The 20,205-nt window shown below is 35.5% G+C and overlaps 1 protein-coding gene across 1 annotated transcript in view; it reads left to right on the top strand.

Annotated features, from left to right (window-relative positions):
* The first annotated feature begins 11,248 nt into the window (after positions 1-11,248).
* MS3_00007995 (uncharacterized protein) overlaps positions 11,249-20,205 on the top strand; it is a 30,036-nt gene continuing 21,079 nt past the window's right edge. Inside the window, exon 1 of the mRNA XM_051216330.1 lies at positions 11,249-11,798. Within this exon, the coding sequence (XP_051073775.1) occupies positions 11,459-11,798 (340 nt within the window). The 5' untranslated portion in view covers positions 11,249-11,458. The remainder of the gene's footprint in view (positions 11,799-20,205) is intronic.

Raw genomic sequence — 20,205 nt, 5'->3', positions numbered from 1 at the left:
ATAAGATATTAGAATTAAGTAATTTTCCAAGTCTTTCTTAAGACTGAGCTTCTTTTGAATTATAATTCTTTGTTAAATAACATACATTTTAATAAGATGATTGTCCATTTTGATACGTATCTCGTAGAATCAATATAAAACAGAATGATTGAAAGTGTGTTTTTGCTTAAAGATTCTTGTTATCAACAAACTAATGCAAGCAGTACTTATAGTCGTACTGATTGAAATTATGAATGGAAACACCCTTTCAGTAAACATTTACATTTAGTCACTATATTTGTTTTCGGAATTTCGGATCACAGTCATTAAAAACTTTTTATCATTGATTTCATTGATTGCCATTGAAAATAAAAAAAAATTTTCTGTTTAGTCTTCTATTGTTGTTGATATCATTTTCACTTATTTGCTTTATTTCTGATGAATCACGTTTCTCTTTAGTGCTATAAAATGTGATAACTAGGACTCGTTCACACTTATGCTAAGGTAGTTATAATCGAATTTAATATGTTAACTTTATATTTGCAGAACTGCCAAATTCGTACTCAAGTAGTTACGATATGTTAGTATTCAAGTTAGAGCGAACTTTATTAGCCCAAATCAAAGTTATTGTATTTAGAATTTAAATTAAAAATTGTCGTTACGTACAAATATAAAACCAGATCATAAATTGGCTAAATTAAAAGTCAATCCTGAAAGTTGATAAAATTACAACATGGAATTGAAGTTATGGAAACATACTTCATCCATCGGACACATTTTGATATTTATGTATTTAAGCTGGTGGTTGAAGTTAGTCAACAAGAAACCCTGAACCTCGGTTTCATGCTACTTTGCACTCGTCAGCAAGATGTACCTATAATCTTGAATGAACTGATGTTCCCTGATGGATTCGATATGCACTAAGAAGGACCTGACATACATAACATTGATCACCACTATTTCACTAAGTGAAATGATGTAACATTTGTAACATACACTTTGTGTGAATATAAATTTTGATTGCATTACAAAAACTAATGTGAATTATGATTTTATCTCACACAATACTATTTCACATTTTATACGTTCTCACGTTCATTAACAAATTTTATATTTAACTTACACAATTTTTATTTTCATTTAAACAAAACACAATTCAGTTTTTCATTTAAATTGATCGAGAAATGACTACAGTGTGACATAACATGTTCCTTAATATAAATTGTCTACTCATATATTTAATTAATATCAAATGATATATCATTGGTTCTAATTTTTCACAGTTAAAATATCACATTAACCAAAACCGAAGATAGTGTAGTGAACAGAACACGAGTGGGAATAATCGAATGTACTTGACACAAAATTACAGGACTTGTTAATAAAATCTAACAAACATATAGTAAATACGGAATTTACAAAATATCCATCAATTGTCTCAAAATGACTTAGACTTCATTGTTCTTGCATTTTCATACAAATTGCATTCTGTTCCCATTCTTTACTGTTCCATCCTCTTGTCTCTCTGCTGCCAGACCTTCTGTTCACGACTAACATCATCTACTACTTATGTCAATATAAGTAGCACATACCACAATAGTATTATAGTGAGCAAGAACACAAGTGGGAACATTCGAATATACATGAATATGAAATTAAAGGATATCTTAGTAAAATCTGAGAACCATACAGTAAATACTTCATTTGCAAAATGTCAATCAATCGTCTTAGACTTGATTGTTCTTTTGTTTCCTCACTAATCATTCTCCATTCTCGTTCTCTTTCCCTCGATCTTCTTAACCTTCTATCTCACTTTCGATTAACGATATATACTACCTATATCTATCAGTATCAGTAGCATACACCAAAGTATATGTGATGTTCCAAATACAAAAACGCATATCTGTTAAAACTGTAAAGTAGTAAATTGTTTCAGAGTGCTCAAATAATTCATCTGTTAAAAATTGTTAGCTATAATAAAGTTTTCTATTGGATCAATTTGAGATGAGACCAAAAATATCTTAATTTTGACTAAATGAATTCACATTAAAAATAATACCCTACTCCTTGTGAGTTCTTTGAATTTTGTTACAGAATGTCATAATGACCAGTATCTTTTAACTGTTCTGTCTAAAAGCCTTCTCAATTTTGATCAGAGTTGTTGTGACTCTAAGCCCAGCTAATTATCACGTGAGTTATTTGTCAATCGAAATGCGACTTATACAATTTTAGTACTGTGTCAAAACATTGACGTTCGACCGGTATTAGCAGCATTTTTATTAGTCCTTTGCTCGTTGAGCCCATCCAGTTGACTCCAGAACACTAATAACAACTTCCACCATGCAAATGATTTATTTCAAACATACGTTGTTTGTATACCAGCCAAGCAGACCGCATCACACCATAAAATAGGAAGTAACATTTATACAAGATCAAGCCAAGAAGTGACTGTGAACGTGAGAGACTGTAATCAGCAAACTGAACATAATTTAAGAACAGTAAATCGTATAATAATAATCTATAAGTAAAAATCAAGCTTATAATAAGAGGAATATAGATATACATAATCTACTTACTGAATAGTTATACAGTAGGGATATATATATATATATATATATATATATATATATATATAAGATAAAGTGTACAGTTCAAAAATGGAAAGAAATCTATGTTTTAAAAAGCCCTATTCCTATCATCATAAAATCAGACTATAATAACTTTTAATAATTCAGACAAAAACAAATAAATATTTGTTAAGTTGTTTAGCTCACTGAGATAACTATTTTACTCTTACGATAGAGAAAGAAGACATGGTAGGAATAAGCAGTTCATTATTTACTGAAAAATTACAGAGTGGTTTTACAAAATATGATAAGCATATATTAAATATATCAGTTGCACATCTGTGAATCGCCTCTTACAAACTTCATCATTCCTTCATCTTTGTTATTATTTTGATTGCTTTCAGTTTTCTTCTCTATTCTCTTCGTTTTAATCTACTCAATATTCTGCTCTGAAGCATTCCACTCCCGATTAGTTCTACGTACACACATATATAATTAGTTCTATTCTGACGAAATTAAATGATTCTGTGACTATTTTTTATTTCGATGTCGACCTAGACGACAGTTCAATTTAGCTTTGTCAAATCAGCTGATAGTTAATCACCCAGAAAATAAATAAAATTATTGAATATCGAGTTATCAACTATTCTTAAAATGTTTCGTAATAAGTAAGGAGTAATAAAACTGCATTCAGGATTCACTTTTAAACACCTTAAACCATATAATTTAATCCATATTCCAGTCAAAACATTTTTCCAACACTCCATACATTCGGTATTTTTTAACATTCTGATACAAAATATATCACAAACTAGCTGGTGTTCGAACTTGTTTAGTTACTTAACTCGTCAGCAATTACGAATCTCATGATTTTCTCAACTGAAACTAAAAATCATTTGCTAAAACAAAACTGTTGTAATCTCTTATTTAGACTACTTTAAGTTGTTTTAATTCTTGATCCAGACATATTTTTCTTGAATATTTTTCTCACTGTCTTCAAACATTAACCATTCTTAAAACAAAAGAGTTCATATATTAGCATTCTTTCAAGCGATTTTAATGTTAGGCAACATTTCACAGTATTTTATCCATGATAACTCTTGTTTGGATTATCAACTTCTTAATTTTATCAAACTTTCTTGATATAAAAATTTCAAACTTTATATATACTTTCAGATATTCCACAACAAAACAAACAATGAAATAACTCAAACAACTCATAACGTAACAAATCCTTGTCTTGTAAATATGCAATAAAAATGATCCTAGAAACGTTTTTTTACAAACCGGTAATCATTTATTAACATTAACTATTGAATATTTTTCATCTATTCATATTGTTTCTTATCAGTAAAGATTGATGTTTATTTCATTACATACCTTGTAGCATACCGATGTTTCAGTTAGTTAAACGTTTCAATTCATTCAGGATAACTGAAAAAATAAAGTTCATAATTATAATTGACCTGTAAATTTCTTCTTTTTTCTTCTGTTTCTATCATCAAATAACTTTCTTTTCTATTTAAACATTTATTAACCTTAATATTTATAAAATTTCATATAAATTAATATAATAAATATGCACTATTGTAAAGGTATAACTGATATAAAGGGAAAAACAAACATACAAAAAAATAAATCAATTTTCTTTCCTTAAAAAACAAAATTTTTTCAATGTTTTTAACCCTATCAACTTTTATTTTTCATAAATATGTTTTTTCCAAATGTGTATAAAAAAATCTTGATATTATCTTAAGTCACAAGCATTATAAGCAAAAATGGGTGGTGGCTAACAGTAGGATATAAGACGTACTTTTCTTTCTATTTGGGGCTCGTTAACTGGATGTACCGGCATTCCAAAGTTGATGTTTACTCCAGAACTCGCAACCGATTAACATGCACTTCAAACGCCATTGCGTTATCCATTTAGCTACTGAGTCCTGATAGCCACATGCTTGTGCAATGGAGTGAAGTTTATATTCACTTCGTGTTGTTTACTTGAACCTTCTCATTAATGTTTAGGACTGCAGTTGATCTTATTATTTATTTATTTGAACACATAGATAGTGGTACAAAAAGGCAACAAATATAAATGCACCACATAAATCTCATTTGATTTGTGTGAGGGCTGTGATATTGCCAGGGTGCCAAAACTGAAGCAGGCAGTTTCCTTAGGGACCACACTCGAAGCCTTCAACCCAAAGGTCTGATCCACAAGGTAGTGGAGCATCGTAAGGAGATGCAGTCCCATGGTAGCCGGTGACCAACGATTGGTTTATATGCCATTTGTTCCCTCAGAATCCTGGAGCTGATGTGCACCATTGGTTTGGAATCAGGGTTTTCCAACTCCCCTAGGTGGACTCTCCGTGTCCTCCAACACGGTTAAAGAACCGGACATTCGCTTTCCATCCTCTCAATTTCGTAAACAACTGTAGTGCCACGAAAAGGCAGTGAGTAAGACTTCCCTGACAGAGGCTATATACGCGTGGCCATGTAAGAGCGTTTCGAGAGGGAGAACGGACTCTTCCCACTCTCGGCCGTATCAGAGCGTTTAGAGGCCAATTGAACATCCGGCTGACGAGTCACAAATAGAACGTAATGTCCGTCCTTGCTAGCCACCACACATCTTTGCTTATAATTTAGAACACCGTTGTGTAATTTTTTAAAATTTCATTGCGATGACTTTAAATGATGAAAATAAGATAAGGCGTCAATGGGTAATATGAAGTATTACTCAGGTCTTTGCATTTATTAGCATGCCAGAACTCTTGTAAACCCTTTAGTAAATATTGTCATCAATTTTTTTAAATGCAATTTTAAAGAAATCTGTCCCAATGAAAACAAAATACCTTTAATTCTTCTTCAAATTTCTTCAAACAATGTTGCATATGTCAACATAGTTTGTACACCCTAAAATCGATCGGATAATACATTAATAAAACACGAATTTTTAAGAAATGCAGCGTAACAAACGTTTTGACATAAGTAAATGATAAGTTAACATTATCTAATCATAAGTTTACATTATATCTTTCCATGGATATTTACATGAGATGCTCATTCAGTTTTATGAAATTATTCATGACTTTTCAACTGTTGAGGTGATCTAGAAAATTTCTCTCAAATGACAAGCAAAGATCAGTAAATACTAAGAAACATTTCATCCAATCAGCGTTCACTTGAAATTTTAGCAGAAAAAACAAGGAAGTGAAGCGTCACAGTAGAGTTTCTGATTGACTGATCGCTATACTGCTACTATGTTTAGTAGCATTCCAGAATCTTCGGGCAACCCAAGGACATTTACAATACTATAAAAACCCTATATTCTATGTACTAAAATGAACCTTCGGAGTACAGTGCTTATCGCATACTTTGCGCCTTCTCTCTCGTGTTCAGGTAGCTTTATAGTTCTAGTTTGGGGGTTACAAGAATAGCTTAGGAACCGAATATAGCGTTCAATTTGCAAGACTTATCATCAACAAACCTATAAGCCTTTAAATTTTTAATTAACCTTATCGTTAATTAAAAATTTTATAATTTTCAGTTTTATTTTTAGTTACATTATTGTTGTTCTAGCTATAAGTTGGTCAGCTCGAACACAATAATACTTTTTCACCTGGTGTTTTAAGCGCATTACCAACTTAGTTACTTACGCCTGTTACCCCCAATGGAGCATAGGCCACCAACCAGCATTCTCCAACTCACTCTGTCCTGGGCCCTCCTTTCCAGTTCTATCCAAATCTTGTTCATTTCCCTCATATCTGTCTCCATTTCTCGACGTGATGTGTTCTTTGGACGTCCTCTTTTCCTTTGGCCGTGAGGATTCCAAGTGAGAGCTTATCTTGTGATGAAGTTGGGTGCTTTCCTCAAAGTATGTCCTATCCACTTCCAACGTTTCTTCTTGATTTCTCCTTCCACTGAAATCTGGTTTGTTCTCTCCCACAGTAGGTTGTGGCTGATAGTTTCTGGTCAACGGATCCGAAGTATTTTTCGTAGAAAACTATTAATAAACACTTGTATCTTCTGGATGATCGATTTCGTACTTCTCCAGGTTCCCACCCCATACAGTAGAACTGTCTTGATATTTGTATTAAAAATTCTGACTTTGGTGTTAGTTAACAGTTATTTTGAGTTCCAGATGTCCTTCAGTTGTGCATAAACTGCTCTTGCTTTGCTGATCCATGCCTTCACAACTTCACCAGACAACTAAGTAATTTATTCTGATTTGTAAAACCTTCACTTTTATAAATTAGATCTAAGCTTGAAAGAATAAAAGAATATTCAGAATATATATATTATCACAATCTAATAAAATTAATTAATTCACTATAAGTCGTATGCAATGAAAATTAGGGGGATTTTGAATATAAACCGATATTTGATAAATATACAATTGAAAAGCTTTTGATCATATATTTATAGATAGTCTCAACAACAACAAGAAAGAAAGTGAATTTTCACTTTTATGTTTTATTGCGCATGTCAGTAGCACATAGACATCAAGAACATGAATTCAAATTTCATCATTAAATCTGTCGTCTAATGGTAATATTCCTTTTGAATGTTAAATTCAGTCAACAAATACATGAGTTGTACGGAACAGTGCACAGATATATATTTATGTATATTGTCTATCTTGTTCATCTTATTTTCTTTAACAGAAATAAAATTGCACATCATTTTAATGAATTACAATTAATTGCTAAGTAATATGTCAAAATGTAGCTTTCCTAGTTCATGGACATATTTTTTTCACTGGTAAAATAATTTAGATACATATGTGCAGGCATATTTATCATCCATATTGTGGATAAGAAGTAAGGTTAACATTCAATTTCCATTATGTTTTTTTTGTATAATCAATTACTTATTTGTAAAGAGAAGAAAAACGATGTTTCATAGATTGTTAAAGGGTAAAAACCTACGGCCTTATTAATTTTTAACAATTTATAGTTTTTCACTCCAATGAAGAAAACGACAGTTGCTAATAGACTTAATAAGATATGTGAATTTTAAGCTTTTCTATTCATCCTTCTATAAGAGTATTCTTGTTTCTAAGATGACTCTATTTATGTTTTCAGTACATTCTTAGATGAAACAAGTCTACTATCGGTTAAATTATTTAAATAATACCATGTCTGGATTTAATATCTCAAACGATTCATTTAATCAATTTTGTCCGAATAATTACTGAGAGTAAAATGTGTATAATAATGCAGAGGTAAATCTCTTCCTATATACACATTTTCCGATCGATGTGCCTCTTCTTTTTTGTTTAACAAGATGTTAGAAAATCAATACACTTTCTACAAGGTGAAAGTGATTTTCAAGTGTAGACTTGAGATTTATTTTCTACTAACAATCCGATCGACAATAATGAGTATCTTATCTATATAATGGTTATTTACATCTCCATTTGAATAGCTTTTCGAACAATCCATACTAGAATTTTATCTAAAAAAAAGTACTCGTTTAGGATGGGGTGTAAAAGTGAACATATCTGTCTTTCATTAGTCTGTCTATTATAAATATTGATGGAAACAATTATTATTATAACCAATTGTACTAGTGATTGTTTTACTGTACTTGTTTGTATAACTGTGCTAAAGACATTCTTTCTTCCGTTGATTTTGACCTTGCACGGATTCGGTTACACTCAGTAACCACACTTGTACTCCTTTGGTACGATCTCGGTATTCTTTCGATACCACGAGATCGCCAAAAAATGCATCTCGACTACAGTCATCAACTGCCTTCTGATATTTGGCCTACGGGGGATCTTATCGGTTAACTGGCACGTAGTCTTCCTGTATTGGTGATCATAGTAAACCACGACTCGACACCACACAACAGTTAAATGAACTAGAGATTAGGCTTACTGCACGTAAAAAATAAATCTTAAATGAAATATTTGTGTTTTTAGTTGATCAATTTTATGACCATAGTTACATAATTTGACTACAATTCTAGAATTAAAGTGTTATCAAACTACATGGTTCGTTCTTACCATAAAATGACGTTGAAAAGGAAACATCTACCTAAGAATCATAAAACCTATGTTTCAAAGTGTTCATGCATTGATTTCTAGGTAAATAATGTCCAAACTTTTAAAACTTTTACAGTTTATGCACCAAAATTCACGTGATACTCAAATTTTCCCTTGACAGAACTACTAGTTTTACGTGCTTCGTAAAATCCAATGATTACTTTGATCACATGAGAACTACCTATGTATTATATCATCAACCAAAAGATTTTAGTTATATTTCATTTCATTTTTGATATAAATTATTGCATATTTGTATGCAACACTATTACTTTCGAAATAGTGGATTGAGAGTCGTGAGTCTCTGTTCTTCGAATTTTTGTATTACTTGAAAAAAAAATTTATATTTACAACCTGACTTTATGTTCTATTATAAGTAGACATATAATATATTTACCAAGTATCTGTTAGCGGCCTATTCTAGAAAAAAACCCACGAAATTTGTTCCCCATGTCTGTAATATTAGAAAACTGATTAACTATGAATACAAAACCTTACTACATCTGAACTCAAAAAGTATAGTCTGCCGACATAATGTGAAAGCTGAACTACTTTTTTCACTCCAATAAACAAATTACTCTGATCGATACATTTCCAGTGTTTAGTTTTCATGACAAAATTCAAAGTATATATATATATATTCAAATACTTTCTGCGTAGTTTGATTGTAGCAACACACAAAATGCTAACGAAAGATTCATAAAATTATTGTCTGATGTCGAATGTTTCGTTACTTATACATTTAGTTGAAAAGATTTTGATTTGTGCGATTTTCAGTGTGACTACTCTATTGATAACCCATAATTAGTTTATATAAAACTTCTTGCAAACAAAAGTGTCCAGATCTAATTGTTTTCGAATATTTGGTGAGTAACAGAATATCTATTACAGTTAGTTACAAATTAAGAAGAGATGGATGATATGAAATTCACATCGTTGGCGAGACTATACGCTGACTGAAATGTAATCACTAATGTTTTTGAAATTCTGTCGAAGTATCTAGGTAATTGTATCCAGGAGTTAGGTTGTGTTATTGGTTTAAATTCTCGTGGTGTTATTATGAACCAATGATTTTTTTGTACTTGAGACTGCCTGATTTCAGACTCCAATTACAATACTTTCGTTAGTGCTCATCTAGTACTTCATGGTTAAGTTGCATTATTTCCGGGATTCTTAGTCTGTACTATCATTCAAATACTCCTAATCATCACAGTTTCTCGGTATCACACGCTGACATGGTGTGAGTTAATCGTTTGTTAGAAAGAAAATTTTTGGATAGGTACTCGAGACCTAGTATTCTATGTACACACAAACAAGTATTCGTGCCGTAATGTGGCCAGTCCTTAACCTGAGCCTCATTAGCAGTCCCTAGCCAATAAGCGCAACAAAATGTTTTTTTGTCCAATTCTTAGCTCACTTTCATTACAAACAATTGATCTCGTTAGAACAAGTTATTGTGGTACAATGTCTGCACAACTTTCATCTTGTACTGTCAAACTGAGAATCGATGTGTTGGCATATTACAACGATACACACTCATTATCCCGTAAACAACGTGGGTGTCCTCTCAGATTTCAGGGAATTACCAAACAAATGAAGGCAATGAATAAGACTTGCAACTCTGCTTTCGACACTGTCGTAACTATCAGGGTTTTGATGCATGACTAGATGAGAGGATTCATCAAACAAAGCAACCCTTTTCACAAAGTACAGCATGGCTTAGAAAAAATCATGTCCTGTACAACAAACACTGTGTTAAAGTGATGCAGTCGAACAGACTGCTATTATCAGAAAGTCTGTACATGTATTACTCCCAAAATTCGCCGAACCAATAGATGAAGTCCCGCGCATCGTTATGCTTGCTAAGATAGAGCGAATCGGGTTCTAACGTCAACTGTTCTCTCACTTAAGGAACTACCAAAACGATCAAGGCTTATGATTTAAAATTAATGGCGTGCATTCAAACTAGTGGGTGTCACTGTCTGGAGTATCACGACGAGCATTACTGACACATTAATTTTTTTCATGTTTATCAACAACCTACTAAAAACCTCTTTTCATCAGTTATCATTTATGCAGTCAAAATAGAGCAGCAAAAAGGTGTAAAACGCGAGGGCGATTCACATGAGTTTCAAAAGAACACTGAACCACTTCAACCTGCATATATAGCAAACGATTCCATAATGGACTACAGAGAGCAGATCGCTTAATTTTATACCATCGTCTTTTTTATCTCTGGAGGAGTTAAACTCGGTATTTTGCTACCAGAAAGTTCGGATACCAGCTAACAGGGAGATCTAGTCAAAGCATGATTTACAATATGTAATCCTCCACTTCGTCCAAAGACAGCCACTCATATTGAGTTGTGAGCTTTTTCAACAAAATTTAAGGCGTATAACCATCTGAGAGCTCACGAGATCGTCTCACACTTTCTCCTTAGAAGCGATGTAAATATTTTGGAACTTATTTATGCCGCTCCTCTTCATCTTTTTTCATCTTTTTGTCTTTTTGTTTAATCAGCCAACTTATTTACATCGATTGATCCACTTCACTCTGCCACTTTATGTTCTCATGCTACAACTTCTGTTTCGCAAATTGGTAGATACTAGTTCCGTCAGATCATTATCCTGAAATAAGAACATTCAAACGAGTTTAAAACAGCACCTAAAGTAAAACTTATGTTTGGGATATTCGAGTGACTACAATAACTTTATTTGACGCAATGAAAGACGTTTAGCGTATCTCGAAATCAGTATAGCAAAGTAAATAAGTCGTGTACTTTACACAGGTCACTTACCAAAAGTATTGGATACTAAACCCTCAAACTATGCAATAGAACGATTCCGCGGGTTTTCAAATCCTGAATATGTTTACGCTTTTCCCTTCTGTCTTACTATGTGTTACTTTCCTACCATTATATCAAACAATAACATTTTTCGCGCTGCCATCAAATGTCACCCTGTCCGGATCTTATCTCAAATTATCTTGTTCCTCTGAAAACCAAATATTTCCAATTATTTGGAGTCACAACGGCAATGATATAGCAGAAAACTGCCGATTTTATATAGAAAATCATCGTTATATATGCAATAGACTTAACGATGTATATGAAATTTACATACCGAACGTTAAATTTGAGGACAGGGGTAACTGGTCTTGTGCTCACGGGCCAAAATCCCAAAAAGCTATTAATATTGATGTCTTGGGTGAGTACAGGCATTTTCTCATATTTAATCTTAATCTCAGACCAATTTAAGCGTTATTTTTTGAATTGTACTGAAATTATTGGTTCCTCAGTCATAGTTGTGTGTATTTGGCTCCAAATCACAATGTTATGTTGTTGATGATGTCACAGGTATTCAGTGTTTGACAACGCTTCTACCAGTAACACCTTCTAATATATTTCGTTCCCACCAAGAGAAATCAAAAGACAGAGTCGAGGAGATCGGAAGAGTATATTTGGCGATGACCAATATATCGGGATTCTCTGATCTAATCTGGCTAGCGATTGCGGTTGGTGTTGAGCACGGCGTTACCACACGTGATCTGGTGCGGATGCCTGACCGAGCGCCTTCAGCTAGATGAGTCCACTAAAACATATGGTCAGCATCCAATGTCGAAAACTTAATGCTATTTATTTTGGGGATTTATTTACCGCTACATTGTTCTCTTATAAGTAACATAATGAAGTATCTAAACCTCACTAAACAAAGACAGTATTTTGTGGTGAGCTAGTAAAAACGAGAATATATAGGCATGATTTTTGCAGTGATTGACTTTAAAAGTGAAGATTTGTAATCATTATTTCTAATAGTGAATATGTACACTACTCGTCTACTGGTTGAATAGAATTATGACTTTATTGAGTAAAATATCTGTTCCATTGTCTCAGAGACATCATTCGGGTTCTTGTTTTGAGCAAATCACGCTGGCAATGGATAAAAATTCCCTAGGTGTTGACTCCATTTTCTTTTTCAATTAATGATTGGTTATTTGTTTACATACGACAACATGTGAATTACTGTGAGGTAAAAGAGCTATTAGTCTGGTTTTCTTATCACAGACAAACCCTTGACTTCTGAAACGTTTCAACTGAACAAACTTTTTCCGAGGCTAATACGTCAAGTTATATACTGTAAACTAGGTTCATTCTCCTCACAGCTTTCGGTTTCAGTTTCAGTTTCAGCTTGGGAAGGACAGGAGGCCTGATGGCCTGTGTTAGTCCTGGCAATGGTGATCTTTCAGTTGATCCAACTTTCCTTTGAAAAAATCGACGGTTGGAGCCTCAACTACGTGCTGAGGTAATGAGTTCAACTCGTTGATGATTCTATGGGAAAATCGATAGTCAGCTGACAAGTAATTTGTTCTTGGCTTGTGAACTTTTTTGGAGTGTCCTCGTAAATTCTCTGTTTTGGTAGACAAGAAAAATGAGGGCATATCAGGTGCAAATTTGGCACTTAGGAATTTGAAAACTGTAATCAAGTCGCCTCTAGTTCTGCGATATGACAACGGTAAAAGGTTCAGCTTGGCCAGTCGAGCTTCATACGGAAGCTTCGCTATTCCGGGAATCAGCTTAGTTGCTGTCCTCTGAACCTTTTCCAGAAGCTCACTGTCTTTTTTTAAGCAGGGGCTGGCTGCTTGTATGCAGTACTCAAGTTTAGGGCGTACGAACACTGTATATGAAGTCAAAAACGTCAGCATCGACATGACTAAAAGCCCTACGTATTGACCATAACGTTCTAAAACTTTTGGCGGCTATTGCACGGCAGTGTGCAGTAGTCTTTAAGTCTTGGCTAACGATAACTCCTAAGTCATTATATGTCTGGACGAAAGGTAGCTCTGTGTTATTCATCGTGTATGTATCTGTACCTTGATGACCGATATGCATCACAACACACTTGGAAGTATTTATCGGCAACTATCAGGTTTGAGACCATTCAGATACTTTCTTCAGGTCATTTTGAAGTTCTAAGCTATCACTCTCACATCGTATCGCTCTCTATATCTTGACATCGTCGGCATATAGCAAGACCGATGATGATAGGAGACGGGGAGGGTCATTTCAGTCAGTCAGTCAGTCAGTAACAACGTAGAACTTCGTACGTACTTACATCAGTTCGAGTTGCCACACCACATTACCACAGAGATGCAATTGTCGATTCAAATCCCGTATTGGTAGAGGTAATAAGAGTATAAGCGGTAATCGGGAAGATTAGGGTTTGGAGATGCTATTCAAGGAGTATAATCCAGTGAAATCAATTTGGAAAGAGGAAAAAAGGGACATAAAGAATTCAGAAGATTAGAATTTGGGAGAACACAGAGAGTGGATGCACCTGCGCCATGTCATTCAGAGTCTCTAACCATCGGTTGCTATCATCTCGCGGTCCCCAACCAGGTAGTCTACATCTACCAACATGACTCAGTTCACTTGTCAGTGACTTCATGGACTTGTGCCATGTTTTGGTTTGGCCGCCTCTAGCTTTCTTCCAACCTACTCCTATACCACTGAACATAGCACGTCGAGGCAGTCGGTCGTTGGGCATACGTAACACGTGTCCCAGCCATCTCAACTGATGAAGTTTCACTACTTCATCAATTGATTTGCCATCCTTACCTAGTACCCGTTTCCTAACAACTGTGTTACTTACTCGATGGTCCCATGATATGCGAGCAATATTTCGAAGACATCGATGATCGAATACTAGTAACCTACGGATATCCTCTACTCTTACCGACCATGTTTCACTGCCATAAAGTAGGGCGGAACGAACTGCTGCGCAGTAAACACGTCCTTTAGTTGATAGACGGTTATCTCGCCTACGCCATAAATGACGCAAGTTGGCAAAAGTTAGTCGAGCCTTCTGTATCCGTGGTGAGATTTCGTCACACACCAGACCACAAGGGCTGATGAGACTTCCAAGATAAGTGAAGCGGTTGACACGCTCAACTACTTCACTCCCTATCACTAGTTCGGGTGTCGATACAAGAGGAATAGCACTGGCCCCAAAACTGTACCCTGGGGCACTCCATTAAGCACAGTTCCCCAGCTAGATAACTTTGAGTTCACCCGAACTTTTTGTTGACGCCCAACTAAGAAGTCTTTTATCCACATAAATAGATTGCCTCCAATCCCGACTTTTCTTAACTTATATAACAGCCGGTTGTGCGGAACCTTGTCAAAAGCTTTGCTGAAATCAATGAAGGCTACGTCTACAGGTAACTTTTGGTCCTTAAGAGCGCATCAGCTTTCACAAGCCACTAATAAGTTATTGAGACAAGAGTAACCTATTCTGAAACCGTGCTGCTTCTCCGAAAGGATCCGGTTTTCATCGAGGTACTTAAACAACTGCTTCCGAATAATCTCTTCCAAGATTTTAACACACTAGTTAGGCTAACGGGTCGGTAATTCTCAGGTTTGTGTTTCGTACCTGTTTTGAAGACAGGACCTACTATGGCGTTCTTCCAGTCTTTCGGTAAACGACACTGCGTTACGGATAGATTAAAGCATATACTTAAAGGGTTCGCAACGAAGTCAGATAATTCCTTTAGTAGCCTAGGATGTCATTTATCGGGCCCCGTGGATTTACCTATGTCAAGCTTATTTAGTAGACCAAAGACATCGAGTTCTTTAATGGTCACGGGGGGATCTGTATGCGCTGATGGGAAGGGTGCTTCTATGGTGTATACATTGCTGAAGTAGTTTGAGAACACTTGAGCCTTACTAAAGTCGTCCTCCACTAGTGACGCGGCAGTACTGTCTCCCCATAGAGCAGGAATATTTCCTCTTCTCTTTGTCTTTTGGTTTATATAAGGATACAAGCGTTTGGGACATTTTATGGATTCCTTAACAATCTTTTCTTCGTAAAACTTTCTAGACTTGCGGAGGGTCGAGGCACAGGTATTCCGGACTTTTCTATACTGGGATTTAGTTTTATCAGTTCTCAGTAACCTAAATCTATCCCACATTTTTCTTCTCTTACGGAGAAGGATGCGAACCTCCCTACTGAACCATGGTGGGGAGTTTCTCGGCCCCCTTGGTGTAGTCCAAGGGATGTGGGGTGTGGTAACTTTCAAGTATGAATTTCGAAATGCGTCACAAGCCGTTTCAACTGAGGACTCCTGGTCTATTGTCCAATCTACTAACGATGCTGAGTGCATGATAGCTGGTATATTTGCTTTACAGACGTTGGGTCTGGATTGGGCTGACGCGTGCTCGTGACTGACAGTTATATGGAAGTCGAAAATTAAAACCGCGTGATCACTTTTACCTAGGGGTGGCATATAATGAAGGTTCGCAACATCATCCTCATAGTGAGTGAGTATCAGATCTAGTAAGGATGATTCAGCGTCCGGGTCGTACCTAGTCGCTTCTTTCACATGTTGCACTAAAGCACATGTGATAACCGCATCAACTAGTTCCTGCTCGAAGGAATTTTCCGACGATTCAGTTCGCAGATTTTCCCAATCTACCATAGGTGCATTAAAGTCCTCTAGGATTAGACATCGACCACTTTGTGACCAAGTATTGAGATTGCTTAGCAGGACTTCATTTACCTCACAGCTTGGACTGCGATAGACCAAACCAATCATCAGCTCTTGTCCCTTGCATTTCAAGCGGAGACTAACTAATTCACATGTCCCACTCTCATGGGATACACTGTTGATAATGGCAAATGTGATAGCATTCCTAATGAATAGAGCTACTCCCCCTCCTTTGCGCTTTTGTATTCTGTCGGCCCTTACTAACGTAAAACCCTCGAAATCAAGTTCCATACTATCTATAGCCTGTGTCTGCTAGGTTTCTGTAACTGCGATTATGTCTGGGATTGTAGAGTCAATCTGTACACCTATTTCTGATCGCTTATTAAGTAAGCTCCGGGCATTAGTGTAGCAGATCCGAAGCCTATTTAAGTGGCTTTGTGCTTCACCCAGAGTGGCTTCGGGATCATTCTCTGTCGAAGCCTTACAACCCGAAAATTTACAATTTTTAGGTCCTTTTCGCCAGCGTCTAACCTAAGTTGTAGTTCTTTTTCGGCTTCCCGTCTTTTTACACGGTCTGCCAACGGTAGGTCCTTTCGTATAAAGACTCCTGAACCCTTTAATTTGTGTCCATTCTGTAAAATTAGGTCACGTTCGTTCGAAGAGTTGAATACTCCTTTAAGCAGTCTGGAATGATTTGGTTTCAAGTCCGCTAGACTCCCTAGTCTGTACACCTTTAGCAATGTGACCCCGGTGATATGTTGAGGCATGAGTTGATTAAGCAGCTGCTTAATCAGCACAATGTCATGCTCAAAACGAGCTTTAGGTTCAGAGCTCTCGCTCTCTTTAATTCTATGAAAAATAGCCAATCTATCGCTATGATCAGCTTTCGATTTTACGACTACTGTCGCGGCGGTAGGATTACCTTTTATATCGCTACTTTTTTTCTTCCTTACAACCTGTACCCACTCGTCAACGGTGCTGGGAGAAGAAACAACAGTTGCGTCAAACCTAATGTTGGATTCTGGAAGGTTGTCGACGACCTGAGAGGTCAGGTTATGTTTACCGCTTGAAACCGATCGAGCCTTGCGATTGCGGGTTTTAGGCGTTTCCTGTGGGATCCCATCTGGGAGACGGGGAACAGAAGAACCTACTTTCCTTGAGCTTTTGTTTAAGACAGGCTCCTTTGGAGACTGCTTTTCCTTCTTTGACCGGCGTGAGTCATCTATTATCGAACTAACTTTAGTTTGCTTCATTTCGATTTGCGTGTCGACAGATTGAATGCTGTTAGACGCGTTCCGACTACGCTTGCTAAAACACTTTTTTGCAGCATTTATCAATGAGATGGCCTCGGTTAACAAGCTGTTTGCATCCAAACAGCACTGTTGACAAAGCCATACGCAACCCTTCTTACTGAACCGTTTGAAAGCCGCAGGCGTTAAGTTCGTGCAAACTTCGTGGTACCAGCTTTTGCACTCGTCGCACTGCATGCCGCTTTCAACGGGATAACGACAACCCGGACGTTGGCAACTGCTTTTTTTACACTGTCCAGTCATTTAAAAGGAGTCCTTTTCAAAAAGGAACGAGATGCGATGATACTTAGAAACAAAAAAATAGTCAATGACCAAAAAGTGAAGAACTGTAGATTGTTAGGACCAAAAGTACTAACAAATACAATTGAAAATGAGGTAGTCAAGAGTACCAACGACAAAACTAATTAAGAGAACGGTAAAAACGGTACTCTAGTCGAATACTTTAACTGAAATAAACTCAATTAAAGTGAAAACAGTAGTCTTGATACGTAATAAACGATCAAAACAATGAAATTTACTCAGCGAGGAAAAATACCACTGTCCTTTTTAAATAGCTCGTTACGAAAGAAAAATCCTCATTTAAGCTTCCAATAACTGTGTATCGGTAATTTAGGGCGGGTATTATCAAGGTCTGGCCGTTTATACAGAAACGACTAAGTTTTTGGATCCTTATGTTATTATTCACTGTCTATTACGGGAAGTCGGTTCGTTTTTTAACAGTGAGAATTCATTCGGTTCTCTTTTCCCACTTACTACGCTAGTAAATCCAAAGTAGAAAAACAAATATTATCTACCAGTGGCGTACATTGAAAACATATCTATTTTACTACTCATCTGATATATCTCGATGCATTTTTAAGCAGAGTTGGATAGTGGCTAGCAGTGGACAAACATTTTGTCTTACTTCAGGCTCGTCAGATTATGTTTTCATTAGGGTGTACTCATAATTATTTTTGTCAACATCTTATTTTCGAACTAAAGCCAAGCAGTTAGGGTTTTTACTGACATTTTCGTTTGTGAACTATGATCGACATTATTGCAATTTTTGTTAACAAAACTTTTTTGAAGCCAACATTTCCTCATCTGATATGTCTTTAGATTCATTTTTTGGACTAAAAGCAATGATTAGTGCTCTAACTTATGGTTTTATAGTGCGGTTACTTAGCAGTTGATCTTGTGGTTGGTAAATTAGGTGGCAGAAATATATATTGTAAGCACAAATATACAGATGTCCGTCTAGAGAAGAGATAAGTGCGATTGCCGACTATTCCCAAGATGATTAAGGAGTAGTTGATATCCGTAGAAGTCTATAGGATGTTAAAAGATAATGATTTGTAACAACAAGTTGGGTTTCGAACTCTATTACGTTAGTTTAACTACATTTATCCCTTATTTTACTCTGAAATATGGATATCTTATGAATTTTCATTGACTTTTATCTTTCAGACTTGTTATTGATTATCTTAGCAATCTTCGTCTTTTTGATTTTCTCTTTCCTCTTTCATTTCAACTGAGACACTTCTTGTAAAGTACACTTTATGTTAATTGAGGCGGCCGGATACATGGGCCTTCGTTGATTCAATAAATGACTTCGATACCACGAAGGTATTACCACGCTACTTTTAGACTAACTTGTGTTGCTCAAAAGATAAGTGAACCGGTAAATTATCGTCTTAAATATGAGAATAGCCTAAGAACATTTCTTGAAAAACTTCCAGTACAGCGTGATTAATCAAATTACAAGACTTCTTAAGATTACGGGTTTGCACCTGAATGATAAGTTAACATGTGTAATAACAATGTTTTTTTAAAAGCCTAACGTTGAAAAACAAGCACTATGCTGAGTCTTATTACCATGCTCTGGTAGAAACTCACCAGACCTTTAGAGTAAGACGAAAGAACTGGTTCAATATATCCTGTATATCCACGTAAATATAAGTATGTATTAGGATAGAGTTTGATTAAGATCTAACTGAAAACGATATTACTCTCTTAAACACTCCGTTACAGTGAACCAAATTGCTTGACTGGGATAGTACTAGAGTAAGTTTTATCCCACTTGATTGAAACTCCACTGGAATGTGTTCATGAAATTGAACTTAAGCTTATTTTTCAATACGTTTCCAAATACATACAGAGCAATACATGCAGTTGACAATGACATGAATGAGGTATCTATCTTTTATTTCGTTGAATGAAATCTTGCTTTATACAAGATTATCGCTATGTCTCTAGGACAGATCATGTTTAATATAGTTTTGATTTATCTGCTGATTCTTTATGCACCATGGTTCCCTTTTCAGTTTAATTAGACAAAAATAAACTTTGCGTTTAATGAAGTTTTTGTAGGTTTTTGATCTCAAATTTTTCCACATTTCGCTAGTTGATTTATATGATTATCCCCTGTTTACTAGACACTTTTAATTGTCATTAGTTCTTTTTGCAGTTTACTGGCAACGTATATCCTTTTTGTTCTGTGAATTAGTGTCTTCACTTGTGTCTTTTAGTAACTGACTGGACAAAAGCCACTAAAATTCAGCTACATTTTATTTCATGTATTTTTTTCGGCGAACTGAATGTCTAATCGTGCCATCTTCCTCTGTTGCAGTACAATATTAAGAAAGTGTTAAGTAGTAAATTGAATATCTCCAAGCAACTTATGAAAAAGCTTCATTGTGTTGTTGACATACTTCAAATACTGTGCCATTTCATTAATTATTCCTTTGAGCAAGGCTTTTTAAGATTATGCAATCTGCAAGAATATGACTGAATAAACTTTCAGTTTGCCATACCACCAGTTTGATGTATATGATGCCATTAA

The sequence above is a fragment of the Schistosoma haematobium genome, chromosome 1, assembly GCF_000699445.3.
Source record: "Schistosoma haematobium chromosome 1, whole genome shotgun sequence".
Lineage (NCBI taxonomy): Eukaryota > Metazoa > Platyhelminthes > Trematoda > Strigeidida > Schistosomatidae > Schistosoma > Schistosoma haematobium.
The sequence above is the reverse complement of the archived record's forward strand: the minus strand, read 5'-3'. Positions and strand labels throughout refer to the sequence as shown.